Source organism: Erinaceus europaeus, chromosome 23 (genome assembly GCF_950295315.1).
Source record: "Erinaceus europaeus chromosome 23, mEriEur2.1, whole genome shotgun sequence".
Classification (NCBI taxonomy): Eukaryota; Metazoa; Chordata; class Mammalia; order Eulipotyphla; family Erinaceidae; genus Erinaceus; species Erinaceus europaeus.
Window position 1 is genome coordinate 6,949,391 of NC_080184.1, and position 18,225 is coordinate 6,967,615.

The window sequence follows — 18,225 nt, forward strand, 5'->3', positions numbered from 1 at the left end:
GGATTAAATTGAGGACCTCATGCTTGAGAGCCCAATGCTTTATCCACTGCGCCACCTGCCGAACCACAGATGTATGTTTATTCCTAAAATTATCCCTCCCTAAAAAAAAAAAATCTTTACGAAAGTAAACTTCTTGTCAACCATTTAAAATTTACATAATATAGGATGATTACCACTGCCTCAAAAAAAAAAAAAAAACACAAAAAGAAACTTTACTTGTGGTCTAGGAGGCAGTGCAGTGGATAAAGCATTGGACTCTTAAGAATGAGGCCCTGACCAAAAAAAAAAAAAAAGAATGAGGCCCTGAGTACTAATCCCTGGCAGCACATGTACCAAATGGTATCTGGTTCTTTCCTTCTTAGCCTTCTCATTAAAGTACACATATTAAAAAAGAAACAAAAAAAGAAGGAAAGAAACCATCTTAAAAAAAAACACTACCCAGCTACATCAAAAAATAAAGAGTGGAAAAGTCCACCTCAGGTATGTACTGCCATTTCCGTCTCCTGTGCAGAGACAAACAGAGATCTATGTAAACCATAACCTTGATAATGTCCCACTAACCTGGAGTTTAGCATTACAGAATCCATACTGATTCATATGTGTTGTGTCCTCTTCTGTGAGTTAGTTCAGGCACCTGTGTATTTGTACCCAGACACATTTAACTATTTTTCTGTCTTTCTTTATTAAAGATTTTTTTAAATTTATTAGTGAGAAAGATAGGAGGATTGGCCTTGGGACCTCACGCTTGAGAGTCCAATACTGTCCCCACTGCACCACCTCCTGGACCTCTAATTTAACTCTTTTTAGAATTCAAAAGTTAAGTTTAAAAAGTCTATTTTCATGACTTAGACAAAAAGACCAGCTAGAATAATACACACATGGGAAATTTTATTACTGCCTCACATACAACTTAATGTGTACTGTAACAGTTGTCCCAATGGGATCACATAGTTATGCCAAATTTAAAAAAAATCAAGTTTATTATTTTAAAACAATGAAATAATTTATATAAAGAAGTGTGAGTAAGGTGCCGGCTGGTGGTGCACATGGTTGAGCGCACATGTTACAGTGCATAAGGACCAGGGTTCAAGTCCCTGTCCTCACCTAGAGGGAAAGTAGTGTGGCAGGTCTCTCTCTCTTTTATTTATTTATTTATTTATTTATTTAAAATTATTATTATGTTTTAACCAGAGCACCGCTCAGCTCTGGCTTATGGTGGTGTAGGGGATTGAACCTGGGACTTTGGAGCCTCAGGAATGAGAGTCTGTTTGCATAACCATTATGCTATCTACCCCGTCCTCTTTTATTTATTTTTTTAAGGATTTTATTTCTGAGAGAGATGCAGAGAGAGATAGACACAGAGAGAAACACCAGAGCACTACAAAACTCTGGCTTGTGGTCTTCTTCTTCTAGCATTTGCCCTTCTTCCGTAGCCAGTCAACAGCATCAGGTTGAGCCTGATGTAAAGTTTCGAGACCTCCTTTGAATCTGGAGAGGTGGCAGTCGTTGACTATGTGGGTCATAGTCTGTCTGGAGCCGCAGGGGCAGTTCGGGTCGTCTCTGGCTCCCCAGCGATGGAACATAGCGGCGCACCGGCCATGGCCTGTTCGATGGCGATTGAGCAGGGCCCGATCATAACGTGCTAGGTCAAAGCCGGGTTGACGCTTGCAGGGGTCTGTGATGAGGTGTTTGTTCTTGACCTCAGCTGACTGCCAACTCTGTTTCCAAGAGTCTGGAACAGAGAAGTTCAGTGTAGGCGTAGGGGACCAGATTGGGTGATGAGACGTCAAGCGTTGGACAGGGTGGGCGAAGATATCCGCGTATATTGGCAGGTCCGGTCGAGCGTAGACGTGGGAAATGAACTTAGATGATGCCGCATCCCGACGAATATCTGGCGGGGCGATGTTGCTAAGAACTGGCAGCCATGGAACCGGGGTGGAACGGATGGTTCCAGAAATGATCCTCATGGAGGAATATAATTTGGAATCGACCAAGTGGACATGGGGGCTACGGAACCATACTGGGGCACAGTATTCTGCAGTGGAATAGCATGATGCCAGAGAGGATGATCGCAGTGTGGAAGCGCTCGCGCCCCATGAGGAGCTGGCCAGTCTTGCAATGATGTGATTCCTCGCGCCCACCTTTGCTGCAGTTTTTATGAGATGTTCGTGAGATGACAGGGTGCGATCGAGAGTAACGCCAAGATAGACTGGCTGGGCTTCATGCCGGATTCTCGTATCGCCAAGCTGCACATTAAGCTCACGCGAGGCCGAGGCATGGTGTAGATGGAAAACAGATGATACCGTTTTTGCAGTGCTAGGGATTAGTCGCCATTTTTTACAGTCATCAGATATCAGAGACATGTCTTTGGCTTGTGGTGATGCAGGGGATTGAACCTGGGACTCCTGGAGCCTCAGGCATGAGAGTCTCTTTACATAACCATTATGTTATCTACCCCTGCCCCCCCTTCTCCCTCTCACCCTTTCCTCTTGATTTCTGGTTGTCTCTCTTACCAATAAATAAATGTAAAGGTAATTTTAAAAAAGAAGCTTGAGGGAGTCGGGCTGTAGCGCAGCGGGCTAAGTGCAGGTGGCGCAAAGCACAAGGACCGGCATAAGGATCCTGGTTCGAACCCGGCTCCCCACCTGCAGGGGTGAAGCAGGTCTGCAGGTGTCTATCTTTCTCTCCTCCTCTCTGTCTTCCCCTCCCTTTCTCCATTTCTCTCTGTCCTATCCAACAACGACAACAACAATAATAACTACAACAATAAAACAACAAGGGCAACAAAAGGGAATAAATAAATTAAATAAATATTAAAAAAAAAGAAGCTTGAGCAAACAGTTACATTGAAATCATAGCAAAAACAATTATTTGAGAACTGGAAGAATCCTGAAAGATCAAAATCTTTGGAAACTGGAATGAGCAATGACGGTTTCTCTGAGCCTTGTGGCAAACTAAGACCCCGCTAAACTGCTATGGGCAGTTCCTCCAGCACTGCTTAGGAGAGGGTTTAGGATCCTTGCTTGGGCGAGAGCTTAAGATCCCCATAGCAGGGCCTGGGCGATAGCACAGCGGGTTAAGCGCACATGGCACAAAGTTCAAGGACCAATGCAATGATCTGGGTTTAACAACCCCCTCTCCACCTGTTGCGGGGGGAATCACTTCACAAGCAGTGAAGTAGATCTGCAGGTGTCTATCTTTCTCTGTCTTCTCCTCTCTTGATTTTTCTCTGTCCTGTCCAACAATAACAACAATGATAAAGAGCAGGGGCAAAAAAAAAAAAGGGGGGGGGAAATCGCCTCCAGGAGCAGTGGCTTTGTAGTGCAGCCACTGAGCCCCAGCAATAGCCCTGAAGGCAAAAATTAAATAAAAAAATAAATCCAAGAGCATTGTGTGGTGCAGGCACTTGAATCTTTGTTGAATAAATAGATTCTATCTAAAAGCCATTCAAAATTGTGGTTTTGATTGGCTGTTGATTTGGAGGCATGTTTCTGTTTTTGGTGGATCTGACTATTATCCAATCAGGAAGGGAGGCCTGTGTATCAAGCACTTCATCCAATTATGTTTTTTTTTAAGATTTTATTTATTTATTAATGAGAAAGATAGAAGGAGAGAGAGAGAGAGAGACAAAGAACCAGACATCACTCTGGTACATGTGCTGCTGGGCATTGAACTCAGGACCTCATGCTTGAGAGTGCAGTGCCTTAGCCACTATGCCACCTCCCTAACCACTATATATATTTTTTAATATGTTAAAAAAATTATTATATTTTAATATTTATTTATTCCCTTTTGTTGCCCTTGTTTTTTTATTGTTATAGTTATTATTGTTGTTGTTACTGATGGTATTGTTGGATAGGATAGAGAGATATGGACAGAGAAGGGGAAGACAGAGAGGGTGAGAGAAAGACAGACACCTGCAGACCTGCTTCACCTCCTGTGAAACGACTCCCCTGCAGGTGGGGAGAGGGTGGCTCCAACTGGGATCCTTATGACCTTCCTTGAGCTTTGTGTGTGCTCTTAACCCGCTGCACTGCAGCCTGACTCTCCATCCAATTATCTTTTAAAATATTGAAGTGTTCAGCTTTCTGTCCAATCTGGGCTGCTGATGGTGAAAGGAGGAAGTCCCACTAGTCTTTCTGCTCCTGACATCATCACTTTATTTCTTGGTGTAGCTCTCACCTTCCTGTGGTTTGGATTTTGGAGAAGGATCTTCAGTGAGCCCAGAGTCTGGACAGCTCATGGTGAGTGTGGGTTATTTGGGGCCAAGACTGGGAAAGTTGTGCTTCAGACCTGCTAGAAGGCTGTGGGAAGCAGCCACGTGGCCAAGGGTTCCCCTCTCCTGTCGCCACCGTCTCCACATTGCACCTGGGCTGGACCCCTCTTGGCCAAGCATAGGAGTGGGTGTCTTGAATTACCTGGCCGTCTAACCTTTGCAGTGGGTTCAGGGCATGGTGAAGTGGAATTCCAAAAGGGGATTAACTTCAGCCATTGTCTTCAGGTGTGGACATTCTTTTTTTTTTTTTTTTGCTTCCTGGGTTATAGCTGGGGCTCAGTGCCTGCTCTATAAATCCACTGTTCCTGGAGGCCATTTTCCCCATTTTATTACCCTTGTTGTCGTTACTGTTATGGTTGCCATTGTTGTTAGATAGGACAGAGAGAAATGGAGAGAGGAGGGGAAGACAGAAAGGGGGAGACAAAGATAGACCCGCAGACCTGCTTCACCACCTGTGAAGTGACTCCCCACTCCTGTAGGTGGGGAGGCGGAGGGCTCGAACTGGGATTGTTACCCAGGTTCTTGGACTTTGTGTCATGTGCACTTAACTGGTTCTGCTACCCCCCCTCATTTTTTTTATTTCTAGAGGACTTTGGGGCCTCAAGCATTAGAGTCTTTTTGCATGATAGCATAATGTATGATCTACCCTCCATCCTCATCTGCATTTTATAGTGTTATGTCCCTGCTGACCGAGCCCGATTACAGACTGAGACTGACAGATAGCTGGTGACGATGTTTTATTCAGACTGACAAGACACACATACAGGGGAACACAGCGCTGTGGGTTTACGGGCTTGGACAGATCCCTAGCTAGGAGCCCTAGGCAACTCTGAGATGACTCCGCCCCATCTATAATCTCCAGGGGTGAGAGTTAAGCAAGCAGGATGCCTCAAGGGAAACAGATGCGCATTACATTCTAATCTTTACCTTGACCAAAGGGTACATTCTATTCTAATCTTTTTTTTAATATTTATTTATTCACTTCCCCGTTTGTTGCTCTTATTTTTTATTGTTGTTGTAGTTATTGATGTCGTCATTGTTGGATAGGTCTGAGAGAAATGAAGGAGGCAGAGAGGGGGATAGAAAGACACCTACTGACCTGCTTCACCACTTGTGAAGGAATTTCCTGCAGGTGGGGAGCTAAGGGCTCAAACTGGGATCTTTCCACAGGTCCTTGAACTTTGCTCCATGTGTGCTTAACCCACTCAATACCTACCACCCCTAATCTTTACCTAAACAGTACATTCCAGTTTCTGTCTATGGCACCTGTCTTTATCTCAGCAAAGCAGGTAAACAGAAGCAGAATGAATGGGAACATTCAAATTTAAACTGTCACATTAACAATAATTTGCATCATCATCATTCTTGCTGGCTAGTTATCTAAAAAGCCAGTTGCCCGCCGGTGTTCCTGGGAGAGAGAGATGTTAGCTTCTTTGCTAACTTTTACTTTCTTTTACTTGAAACAAGTCCCTAAGATGGAGGAATTCTCAAAATGGGGAGCTCTTGCTCTCAGTAGCATTAGCATTCAGCTGGAAAGAGAAATGAATGCCAGGGCAGGATGCAGGCAGCTTTGCATAGCTGGCCTTTCTTGCAGGCTACCTACAGGGTGCAGGGGGAGTGGTTGATAATGACCTTCTTGCAGAGGAGTATTTCCCTAAGTGCCACCCTAATGTGCTCCCATACTTGACTGACAGTCTTGTGATCTAAATTCATGTTCTTAACCCAGGCTGAAGGAGCAAGGAAGTACTTGCTGACCCCGGGGCAAGATAGTTAGGTGGAGAATTCAGCCGCTCTGTGTGCACCCTGTAGCCTCCAGGCGTGCCCAGTAGAGCACTAATTGCTCTGCTATCTTTGGGGGCTAAGCTTTCAATAAACTGGGTAAAACTGGGAATTGCTCAACAAAGTCACAACACCTTGAGGTTACTGGAAAACAGAGTTTTTATTTCTGGCATGCCTTTTATACAAAAAGAAAAGTTGACCATAAATTAAAAAATTCACAATTATGCATAGAAGGACTGAGTCATGAGCAGAGGTTTCTGACTGCCAAGGCTTTTACACACACTAGATTTAAATCTGCCAGCGCTTTTACAAACACCAGGAGGAAAGGGGGGTTAGGGTTAGGATTTACAGGTGGCTTAAAGGAGACTGGTACAAGCAGTTGCCATTAATTTCTATATATGCTACTTCAATATATACTAAGAAATTCTTTTTTTTCTTCAAAAATGTTATCTGAATGTTTCAGTGGTTTACTGGCATTTTTTATTTTTTTATTTATTATTGGATAGAGACAGAGAAATTACGAGGAGAAGGGGGAGACAGAGAGATACCTGCAGCCCTGCTTCACCACTTGAGAAGCTTTCCCCCTGCTGGTGGGGACCAGGGGCTTGAACCCAGAGCCTTGTACACCGTAGAGTGTGCAGTTGTCCAGCTGTGCCACTGCCTGGAACCTATACTAAGAAATTCTTTCCCATCTGCCTTTTTAAAAAAAAATATTTGATTTATTTATTAAGATGGATAGGTAGAGAGAGAAAAAAACCAGAGATCACTCTGGTGCATGTGTTGTTGGAGACTGAACTCATGCTTGAGTGTCCAACACTATCCAGTGTACCACCTCCCAGACCACTCCAATTTTCTTTTCTTTTCTTTCTTTCTTTCTTTCTTTCTTTTTTTCTCTGAAGAATTTATTTATTCATGAGAAAGATAGGAGAAAGACCCAGTGTAGGAACTGAGCAAAAAGAAATAAATATAAGATGGTAAATAATGAGACAAATGAACCTAGTCTCAGGTTACCTAAGGGTTAAGTAGGCAATTATATGACAGGCCTGTCCCTGAGGAAGAAAGCAATTCTCAAGAGTTAAAGCTGTAAACAGAGAATCAGAGGAATCTGGAAGGCAAGAGATAAATCCAAGGACAGACTCTGAGAAAACAGTCCAGGAGCCTAGGGTCCGGAGAAGGAGATAACCTCGAGGTCAAAAAGACCTCCTCCCCTTCCCTGCACCTGGGGACCATAGATAAAACTGTTGTAAAACTGACATTGTGTAGCTGAGCCCTGTCACTTAGTCTGTAATCTGAAATGTATACATATCCTAGTAGGACTTGGGTACGGGGTCGATTACCAGAGAGCTGGTGTGGCAGCCCCTCGGTAACTCGGCCCTAGCCGGCTAGAATAAAGGCACATTGGTTTTACATCACCCCAGTCTCTTGGTGCTTCCTTGGATTTGCAGTCCAACACCAGAAAGCCCTCTTTTACATGTGCTGCCAAGGAGAGAACTCAGGACCTCATGGTTGAGAATCCAGTGCTTTATCCACTGCGCCACCTTCCAGACCACCCCAATTTTATTTTCTTTACTGATTTACTGATAGGTTTTAAGTTTCTGGAGTATATTAAGCACCTCTAGTGCTGTTGCATTTTGTTTTTATTCCCTTTAATTTATCCTTAGCAACAAATCCAGCCGGAGAAATGTCCCAGGATTGTTTTTTAATATGCTTGCTGGGGAAACAAAAGCAGTTCCACATCTTAATCTCAAGAACATGAAATGTGGATGACAATTGTTCACTGATTTATAGTGGCTCCAATGTGGTGTGCAGAAATATGACAGTGTGGGATACTGCCCATCAGCTGTTCACACCTGGGAATCTGAATTTGTCATTTGTTTATTTAGTAATGACCAACAAGCCCATAGCATAAGGGGTACAATTCCATACAATTTCCCCAACCAGAGTTCTATATCCAGTCCTCTCCATTGGAAACTTCCCTATCCTTTACCCCCTCTGGGAGTATGGACCCAGGGACATTATGGGGAGCAGAAGGTGGAAGGTCTGGCTTTGATAATTGCTTCTCTGCTGGACATGGGTGTTGGCAGGTGGATTCATACTCCCAGTCTGTCTCTCTCTTTCCTTAGTGGGGCAGGGCTCTGGAGAGGTGGGGTTCCAGGACACATTGGTGAGGTTGTCTGCTCAGGAAAGTCAGATTGGTGTCATGTTAGAATCTGCAACTTGGTGGCTGAAAAGCATTAAGATATAAAGCCTGCCTCCTGTTTAATTTCAATGTGACTATTACTGTTTTGATTCAGTGCTCTAGGCAATGTTAAGGCCAGTCCTGTATTTTACTAGAGTTGGATTCAGACTAAGGGTCATTCTGTCTGTCTCTCTCTCTTTCTCTTTCACTCCATGAGTCTGTATGGGGCAGGTCAGTGCAGATAACTTATTTGTTTCTTATGTTCTTTTAAAAAAATGTTTTAAAATTTTTTAAATTTCTTTATTGGGGAATTAATGTTTTACATTCAACAGTAAATACAATAGTTTGTACATGCATAACATTCCCCAGATTCCCATTTAACAATACAACCCCCACTATGTCATTCATCATCCTTCATGGACCTGTATTCTCTCGACCCACCCACCCACCCCAGAGTCTTTTACTTTGGTGCAATATGCCAATTCCATTTCAGGTTCTACTTGTGTTTTCGTTTCTGATCTTGTTTTTTAATTATCTTTATTTATTTATTGGATAGAGACAGCCAGAAATAAAGAGGGTATGGTTGAATAAGACACGAAGAGAGAGAGAGAGAGACACACACACCTGCAGAACTGCTTTACCACTTGTGAAGCTTTCCCTCTGTAGGTGGAGATGGAGAACTCGAACCTAGGACTTTGTGCTTTGTAATGTGCGCTCAATCAGATGTACCACCACCCAGCTGCCACTTTTTAAATATTTATTTATTTATTCCCTTTTGTTGCCCTTGTTGTTTTATTGTTGTAGTTAATCTTATTGTCGTCATTGTTAGATAGGACAGAGAGAAATGGAGAGAGGAGGGGAAGACAGAGAGGGGGAGAGAAAAACAGACACTTGCAGACCTGCTTCACTGCTTGTGAAGCAACTGCCCTGCGGGTGTGGAGCCAGGGACTGGAACCTGGAATCTTATGCTGGTACTTGCACTTTGTATCACCTGCATTTAACCCGCTGCACTACCGCTGGACTCTCTCTTATGTTCTTATTAATGTATTTATGAAAGAAGATAGAAGAGAGTGAATCGGGAGTCGGGCTGTAGCGCAGCGGGTTAAGCACAGGTGGCGCAAAGCACAAGGACCAGCATAAAGATCCCGGTTCGAACCCCGGCTCCCCACCTGCAGGGGAGTCGCTTCACAGGCGGTGAAGCAGGTCTGCAGGTGTCTATCTTTCTCTCCTCCTCTCTGTCTTCCCCTCCTCTCTCCATTTCTCTCTGTCCTATCCAACAACGACAACAACAACAATAACTACAACAATAAAACAACAAGGGCAACAAAAGGGAATAAATAAATAAAATAAATAAATAAAAAAGAAGAGAGTGAATCACTGGCACATGGGATGCCAGGTGATGAGCTCAGGACCTCATGCTTGAAAGACCAATGCTGTTTACACTGTGCCACCTTCTGGGTCACCAGGTCAACTTCCCAGTTGCAGAGGAATTTGAGGGTAGGAAGGGCCCCTGAAAATAAGAAGAAACTCATTATGTGGGCCCCATGGCCTAGGACATTGGACCTTTTATGAGTCAGAATGTCTTCCCTGTAGGTGCAGTGTTATCAAGTGAAAAGGCTGTGCTGCTGGACTTAAAGCAGAGTCTCAAGCTACTGCTGTGTGGCATCTGTCCATCTTCTGGCCTGAAAGGGAAATCAGAGAAAGAAGAAAAGATGGTTATCTTGGCTAATAGAATGAAACCATTGAAAAAATCTTTTTTTTTTTTTCCTCCAGAGTTATTGCTAGAACTCAGTGCCTGCACTATGAATCCACTGCTTCTGGAGGCAATTTCCCCCTATTTTGATGCCCTTGTTGTTATTGTTGCCATTGTTGCTGTTGTTGGATTGGACAGAGAGAAATCAAGAGAAGGGCAGAGAAAGACATTTTTTTTAGAATAGACAAGTCTCTTGGATAAGAAGAGTACAATTTCACACAGTTCCCACCACCAGAGATCTGCATCCTATTCCCTCCATAGGCTCTGGGGAGGTGAGGTTCCAGGACACATTGGTGAGGTTGTAAGCTGAGATGTCAGGTTAGCATCATGATAGATCTGCAACTTGGTTGCTGAAAAGCATTACAATAAAGGGAGAGCAAATTGTTTAATAAACAGGAACCTGAAGGTGAAAATAGAACAGGTAAAGATTTGGGGGTTTCATGTTATAAGAGCCTAGGAAGTCTATTTTAGATAGGTCACATGGGACCCATGACTTTACTAATTTTTACCTGAGCCTAATAGCTAACATGCATGTATGCTGTAAGTATTGTCTGGGAAGATAGTGTCAGAGTTGAGAATAGGGCTATAAAGCTGGATGAGGGCAGAGAGTAGCTCCCCAATATGGGAATAGTATACAAACGCCATGAACAGTAAACCTCATCAATCTGACCTAAGGCCCATATTTATTTATATTTAAGGCCCATATTTATTATATTTATGCACAGGAGCCTGCATAACCTCTGCATCCCTATCAGCCTGAGCACACATTCCATGGTCATAGCTAGCTAGGAACATTGTAGGCTGCACTCATTTCAGGACCCATCTTCCTCCAGTGACAGAGTATGTTAACCCAGCCTCCCTTCAGAGAGTGGCGCAGTTTCTATAGTTGTTCCACTTTGAGGGCAAGATTCTGTAGAGACCCACAAGTAGGTTTATGACATTGTTTCTGATGGAGAAGACCACTGATGATGTAGACAGGTATCTGTTCGAGGTCTAGGTCCATTATATCTATGTGGGAGTCCCAGGATTCCCTGACTAGGGCCCTGGATGATGGGTCGCCATCATTAAAGTATGACTCTCTCTTGTCCTTATCCAGCTTTTGTAGTTCTTACTTGATCATACAGAGTTAAACGTAAGAGTGTCTGAGGGGGGAGTCTGGCAGTAGCACAGCGGGTTAAGCGCACATGGCACAAAGCACAAGGACCAGCATAATGATCCTGTATTGTTTTTCACCAGAGAAGTGCTCATCTGTGGCTTATGGTCGTGTTAAAGATTGAACCTAGGAACTTATATAAAACATTAAAGACATTTTGCGTAACGAGTGTGTTGTCTCCCTAGTTCTACATTTTATTTAAAATTTATAGATTTCCTTAGTCTTAGGTACTACTGTACGTTGACCTGGATATGAAGATCAGATACTGATCAGAAACAATGAGGCATCTGCAACACTGTTTCACCGTTCTCAAAACTTTCCTTCTGCAGGTGGTTACCAGGGGCTTGAACTTGAGTCCTTATGCATTGTAACATATATGCTCATCCAGTTGTATCCAGCCCCTAATTTTTTAAAAAAAAAATTTATTTATTTATTACCTTTTGTTGCCTTTGTTGTTTTTTATTGTTGTAGTTATTGTTGTTGTTGTTGAATAGGACAGAAAGAAATGGAGAGAGGAGGGGAAGACAGAGTGGCAGAAGAGAAAGACACCTGCGGACCTGCTTCTCTGCTTGTGAAGCGACTACTGTGCAGGTGGGGAGCCAGGGGCTCGAACCAGGATCCTCATCTCATGCCTATCCTTTTCTTTGCACCACCTGTGCTTAAGCGGCTGTGCCAAAGCCGGACTCCCGATTTTTTTTTTTAAATTGTGTTAACTGGAAGAAAATGCTGAGACAGAATGTTTTGTATCAAGACTAGGGGTGGCACATCTGGTTGAGTGCAGATGTGGAAGGAACCAGGTTTGAGACCCCAGTCTCCACCTACAGAGGGAAAACTTTTGTGAGTGGTGTAGCAGTATTGCAGGTGTGTCTCTGTCTCTCTCGCTCTCTGTCAACCTCTTCCCTTTCATTTGAACAGCTCCTGCCATACAACCAGACCATGCTTGTTTGGATATTGTTCTGACTCCGGTTCATATGTCCAGGACTGAGGCCCTAAAGCAGCTGTGCAGCCTGAACCCTTATGAGTGGAGGAATAGCTCCATCCGTTTGGAGTCTAGTGTTTGGCCAGTCAGTGCTCTGTCCAATCTGGGCTGCTTATGGGCAGTGCTTGCAACTGAAGAAAGTCACTGTAGAAAGTAAATACTGGTGGTCCGGGAGGTGACGCAGTGGATAGGGCTGTACTCTTGAGCATGAGTTCCTGAGTTTGATCCCCGGCAGCACATTTGCCAGAATGATGACTGGTTCTTTCTGTCTCTCCTCCTATCTTTCTAATTAATAAGTAAATACAATATTTTTTAAAAAGAAAAGTAAGTTAGTAAATACTGCTTCTCACATACTAACAGAGTCCTGGCTTCTTCCTCTTGGTTGCTCATGTCTCCTGCTAATTCACCTCTTTGGGAGGACACTTCAATGACTCCAGAGTCTGAATGGAATCAGGAGGCTGGTGAATGCCAGCTTCCAGAGCCTTGGTTGGAGAAGTTGCTTCAGACAGGCTCCGAGGCTTTCTTGTTTCCAACCAAATGATGCAACCTGGACCTCCATGTGGATCCTTGTGACTTGTCTTGACTCCTTTTGAGGGGTCTCAATCTAGTGTGTCTCTGTTTTATGTTTGTTGTTTATTTGTCTATTTATTGTATAGAGAAAGCCAGAAATTGAGAGGTAAGGGGGTGATAGAGAGGTTTAAGAGAGACACTAGTGGGGGCTGGGCGCTGGTGCACCTGGTTGAGTGCACATGTTACAGTGTGCAAGGACCTGGGTTGGAGCACCTGTCCCCACCTGCAGAGGGAAAGCTTCACGAGTGGTGAAGCAGGGCTGCAGGTGTCTCTCTGTCTCTCCCTCTTTATCTCCTCCTTCTTTCTCAATTTCTGGCTGTCTATAACCAATAAAGAAGTAAATAAAGGTAATTAAACATTTTTAAAGAGAGAGAGAGATAGACACTAGCAACCACTCACAAAGCATTCTCCCTGCAAGTGGGCCCAGGGATTCAACCCAGGTCCTGTGCTTTGTGACATGTGCTCACTCAGGTGTGCTACCACGCAGTCTCTATTTTCCTTTATTTTATTTATTTAATTTAGTTTTATTTTATTTTATGTGACTGAGTTCAATTGAGAGAGGGAGAGACACTGTTTCACTTACAGAGGTACTGTTTCACTTCCTGTGAAGATTCCCCTCAGCAGATGGAGACAAGTGTTACGGCAATGTAGTGTGAAAGGCCCAGAGAGAGAGGCTAGATCTATAGCTCCTCTTAGGCTTTTTATTTTTTAAAGGCTTTTTTGTTTATTTATTTATTTATTTTAGTTATTATTGTTGTCGTCATTGTTGGATAGAACAGAGAGAAATGGAGAAGGGGAAGACAGAGAGAAGAGAAAGACAGACACCTGCAGACCTGCTTCACTGCTTGTGAAGCGACTCCCCTGCTGCTGGGAAGTTAGGGGATCCTAACACTGGGCCTTGTGCATTTTGCCACCTGCGCTTAAGCACTGTTCTACCACCTGACTCCAAGGTTTTATTTATTAATTAATGATTAATATAGGAAAGAGAGAAATAATCAAACATCTCTGGTACATGTGCTGCTGGGGATTGAAGTCCGGGGACTCATGCTTGAGAGTCCAATGCTTTACCATGGCGCCACCTCCTGGACTATAGTTCCTCTCAGGTTTTAATACCAAAATGTTAAAAGAATGAAACACCTGAAGTTAGGCAAGTAGAGTGTGAAATTCTGGCAAAGGGAAATTTTATTGTAGCCAAGGAAAAGGTGAGAAGCCCCGTTTGGGATCAAGAGCCCATCTAGCAGGGAGCTAAGAAACTTATCTGTCGGGACTCGGGAGGTAGAGCAGATGGTTAAGTGCACGTGGCTCAAAGCACAAGGACCAGCATAAGGATCCTGGTTTGGGAGTTGCTTCACAGGTGTGAAGAAGGTCTGCAGATTTCTTTCCCTCCCCCTCTCTGTCTTCCCCTCCTTACCAATGTGTCCTGCGACCCCCACCCCACCCCCAGAGCTCTACCCCAATAGTGAAAGATAGAAACAGGTTGAGGGTATGGATCAACTTATCAATGCCCCTGTCTACTGGAGAAGCTATAAGTCAGACCTCTCACTTTCTGCACCATAGAGATATTTGGTCTATGCTCCCAGAGTGATAAAGAACAGGGAAATTTCCAGTGGAGGGGATGGGATCTGGCACTGTGGTGATGGGGATTCACCTAGTAAGTGTCCTGCAGTTGGACTGTCTTCCCACATAGTTATGGAGAAAATACTCGCTATCCTCTTCCTCTGATGGATAGGCATGAGAAAATGGATGAAAGAGTTCATTCTGGGCTGGTGAAACAGCACAATGCTGTGCACATGACCTTTATGCCTAAGATGCCTAAGGCTCTGAGCTCCTTGGTTCAATTTACAAAACTACTTAAAGGCAGAGCTGAACTATAAGAAAAAGGAAAAAAGAAAAAGATAAAAACAGCTTGTTACAGGTGAGTAAGAAACATTTAAGGTCAGCTACGCATTGACAATTATTAAAGCTAGGGAATAAGTGCAGACATGTTGTTTTTGACGGGCTATGTTGTTTTCGCCGGGCTGGCTTCACGGGCGGGTAACAGACGACCAGGGACTCATGGTTGAGCTGTAGGCAGTATCTCTTTATTCATGCAGGACGCAGCACAATCTAAGCCGAGCTAAGCTAAACTCAAGGTACCTTAAAACTCACAATGCTGTCTTTATATATACTTGCCAAGTAGGGTGGAAACAAGATGTGACATAGAGAGGGTGGAGAGAAAAGTGACTGGTGAAAATCAGAGTGTGACAAGGAGAGGATCAGGGTGTGACAAGGAGAGGGGGTGGAGCAGGCGAGAATTCTATCACTGAACCACTAATGCCCTGGAGGGAGGGTGGTGCTTGTTAACAGCGGTTATGTAAATAGAATGAAGTGGTTATGTAAATAGAATAGTGTTAAGCAGGGGGGATTTAAACCAAATGAAACAGAAGGGGTCTCATGCATACCAACACAGACACATTCCTGTAGAGCTGCCTTTACTTTGGAATATGCTTGAATTTATTCATTTATTTACTTATTCCCTTTTGTTGCCCTTTTTATTGTTATAGTTATTATTGTTATCATCATTATTGGATAGGACAGAGAGAAAAGGAGAGAGGAGGGGAAGACAGAGAGTGAAAGAAAGTATATACCTGCAGAACTGCTTCATTGCCTGTGAAGCGACTCCCCTGCAGGTGGAGTGCCAAGTAGTCGAACCGGGATCCTTAGGCTCGTTCTTGCCCTTTGCGCCACGTGTGCTTAAGCTGGGCTATAGCCTGACTCCCTACATGCTTGAATTTTTGCAAAACTTTCCAAATGTCTATATAAAGTTGGTAAGAAATATAGCATGATTCCTTATGAAGCCTCCTCACCCAAGAAGAGCAGGTCCCATAGTTCTGTCACATCCTTAGTGTGTATAATCTTTCTTTCCTGGTCCAGATACTCTCACTCTTCCTGAGATTATTCTAAGGTCACACGCATGAGAGTCAGTGTTTCTTCCCTGTCTGTGGGTCCCTCTCTATAGTAGAAAAGCTGGCGCAGTCAAAGCCTAAGATATGGCTCATGTTCTGTGCTCACAGCTTGGGTTCCTGGTCTGCAGGACTGCCAGAGAGGCACTGTCCCTCCTTAGTTAGGAAGCATGGTTGTGCCAGAACATGGAGTGAAGGGGAGGGGCTGGGATGGAGATAAGAGACTGTTACCACTGATGTCCTTCTCAGGTATCTGAGGAGAATCAGAAAGCCCTTTTCTTTCTATTTTTTGTTAGTGATTTAATATTGACTTCACGGTTTGTTTTTTTTTCCCCACCAGTGTTATTGCTGGGGCTAGGTGCCTGCACTACCAATCCACTGCTCCTGGAGGCCATTTTTCTCATTTTTGTTCCTGTTGTGTTGCTGTTATTGTTGCCATTTTTGCTGTTGTTGTTGGATAGGACAGAGAGAAATGGAGAGAGGAGGGGAAGACAGAGAGGTGAGAGAAAGACACCTGCAGACTTGCTTCACTGCTTATAAAGCGACTCCTCTGCCGGTGGGGATCCAGGGGTTCGAACGCTGGTCCTTGCAATTTGCGCCACCTGTGCTTAAACTGTTGAACTACCATCTGACTCCTGACTTTTTAACCTAATAGCGGCATAATTTACACTGTTCCCCTCACTGTTCTGTGGCCCTGTCCTCTTTTGAGGAAAGTACAGTAGTTCTTACTATGTCACAGATTAGGGTTGATTTTGTGTGTGTATGTATGAATGTCCTTTTTTTTCAATGGACCTGCCTTCACTTCTTTCAGAAGTCACTGTGTTTACACCTATTACTACTTATGAATATTGTACTTTTCTGTTGTTGTTGTTTCCCTCTCTCTCAGATTAGTGAAACAGTGCCTGACTTTCTCTGGTGCTTTCCAGATCTGCTTGAATTCAGTGACGGCACAGAAAACAGAAATTCTTGGTGACAGGCATTTTTTGTCCAGAGTGTCTAGAGCATCTTCCACTATCTTTTCCTTGCTCTGGGAGCATGAAAAAGTTCTTTTCATGGGTGCAAGAGGAAGGATCCTTGGTTTCTGTAATTACTTCTCTACATGTCATGGACATCAGCAGGTTGATCCATACCTCCAGTCTGTTTCTATCTTTTGTTAGCAGGGTAGGACTCTGGAGAGATGAGTTTCTAGGTCATGTTGGTGAAGTTGTCTACACAGGGTGGTCAGAATGGAATCATCATAGTATTTCAAGGGAGGTCAGAGTGGAATCCTAGAGTATTTCCAGCTTGGTAGATGAGGCTATAATATTCTGTAAATATATCAACTGTAGTTGGATGAAGTTTTTTTAGTTAAATAGCTGTCAATCTTTGTTGTTTTGGGGGACAGTCTGTGAGTCTGTTACTTCAAGGCCACACCTCTCAGAAGTCCCAAGTCCACATTTCTTTTTTTTTTTTAATATTTATTTACCTATTTATTCCCTTTTGTTACTCTTGTTGTTTTACTGTTGTGGTTATTATTGTTGTTCTTGATGTCCTAGTTGTTGGATAGGACAGAGAGAAATGGAGAGAGGAAGGGAAGACATAGAGGGGGAAGAGAAAGATAAGATACCTGAAGACCCTCTTCACCTCCTGTGAAGTGACTCCCATGCAGGTGGAGAGCCAGGGGCTCAAAGCAGGAAATTTACAGGGTCCTTGAGCTTCTCGCCATGTGTGCTTAACCTGTTGCACTACTACCCAACTCCCTAAAGGGACATCTTACAGCACATCAGGGCCCTGGAGCTTTTGGTATTTACTAATTCTGGAACTGGTGTGCCAGATATAAAAACTGTTTTCCAGTAATCCCTAGGTGTCCTGACTTTGTTTACCAATTCCCAGTTTTACATTTCCTGTAGGTGTAGTGCTTGCTGTCAAGCCAAGAGACCTGGCTTGTGGAGTAATATCACAGTCTGAAGATACTGCTTCTTTTAATTTTCTGGCCAGAAAAGAAATTGAGAGAATAGGGAGAAATGACAGTTTCTCAGGTAAATGACATATGCCATATTTGATTCTTTTTTCCTCCTGAGAAAGTTGTATTTTAATTTACACATGCATTTTATGTTATGAGTGTTCATTTCACTGCTTCTGATTTGTCTGAATATTTCTCTTAAAAAATTATTTTGTCACCAGACTTTGCTGCCATGATATATAGATACAGATATTTGGTAGATATGACAAAAAGAGAGGAGGGAGGGAAAGTGAAGAAGAAACACCACAGTACTGTTCCTCCATTGAACCTGGAATGTATGCTTTCTACTTTGTGTGTCACCATGAAGATCCTATTAAAGATATTTTGAGTTTCATGCTCAGATAGTGAGTTTTAATCCCTCACACCACACAGAGACGTGAAGAGGGAAACTTCATTAGTGGTACTCTTGTTTCTTTCCCTAGGTGTACGGACATTGGCAATTTTGATCTATACCCCCAGCCTGTTTGTTTCTTTCCTTACAAAGGTAGGGTTCAGGAGAGGTGTTGTAGGGCACATTGATGAAGACATCCATCTAGAGTATTCAAGATGGAATCATAGCATCTGCAACCTAGTGACTGAAAGACAGACATAA

At 43.4% G+C, this 18,225-nt stretch overlaps 2 protein-coding genes across 4 annotated transcripts in view; one reads left to right on the plus strand and one right to left on the minus strand.

Annotated features, from left to right (window-relative positions):
- Nucleotides 1-18,225, minus strand: part of LOC103127055 (zinc finger protein 709-like) — a 1,044,365-nt gene that overhangs the window by 639,293 nt on the left and 386,847 nt on the right. The gene's annotated exons all lie outside the window — the stretch shown is intronic.
- The window catches only part of LOC132535598 (zinc finger protein 709-like), a 306,876-nt gene that overhangs the window by 282,003 nt on the left and 6,648 nt on the right, over nt 1-18,225 (plus strand). Inside the window, exon 1 of one of the 2 annotated variants that reach the window (XM_060182190.1) lies at nt 16,783-17,649. The exons of the other annotated variant lie outside the window; for it this stretch is intronic. Coding sequence (XP_060038173.1) covers nt 17,635-17,649 — 15 coding nt within the window. The 5' untranslated portion in view covers nt 16,783-17,634. Of the gene's footprint in view, nt 1-16,782; nt 17,650-18,225 lie in introns of those variants that run through there. 2 annotated transcript variants of the gene reach the window in all.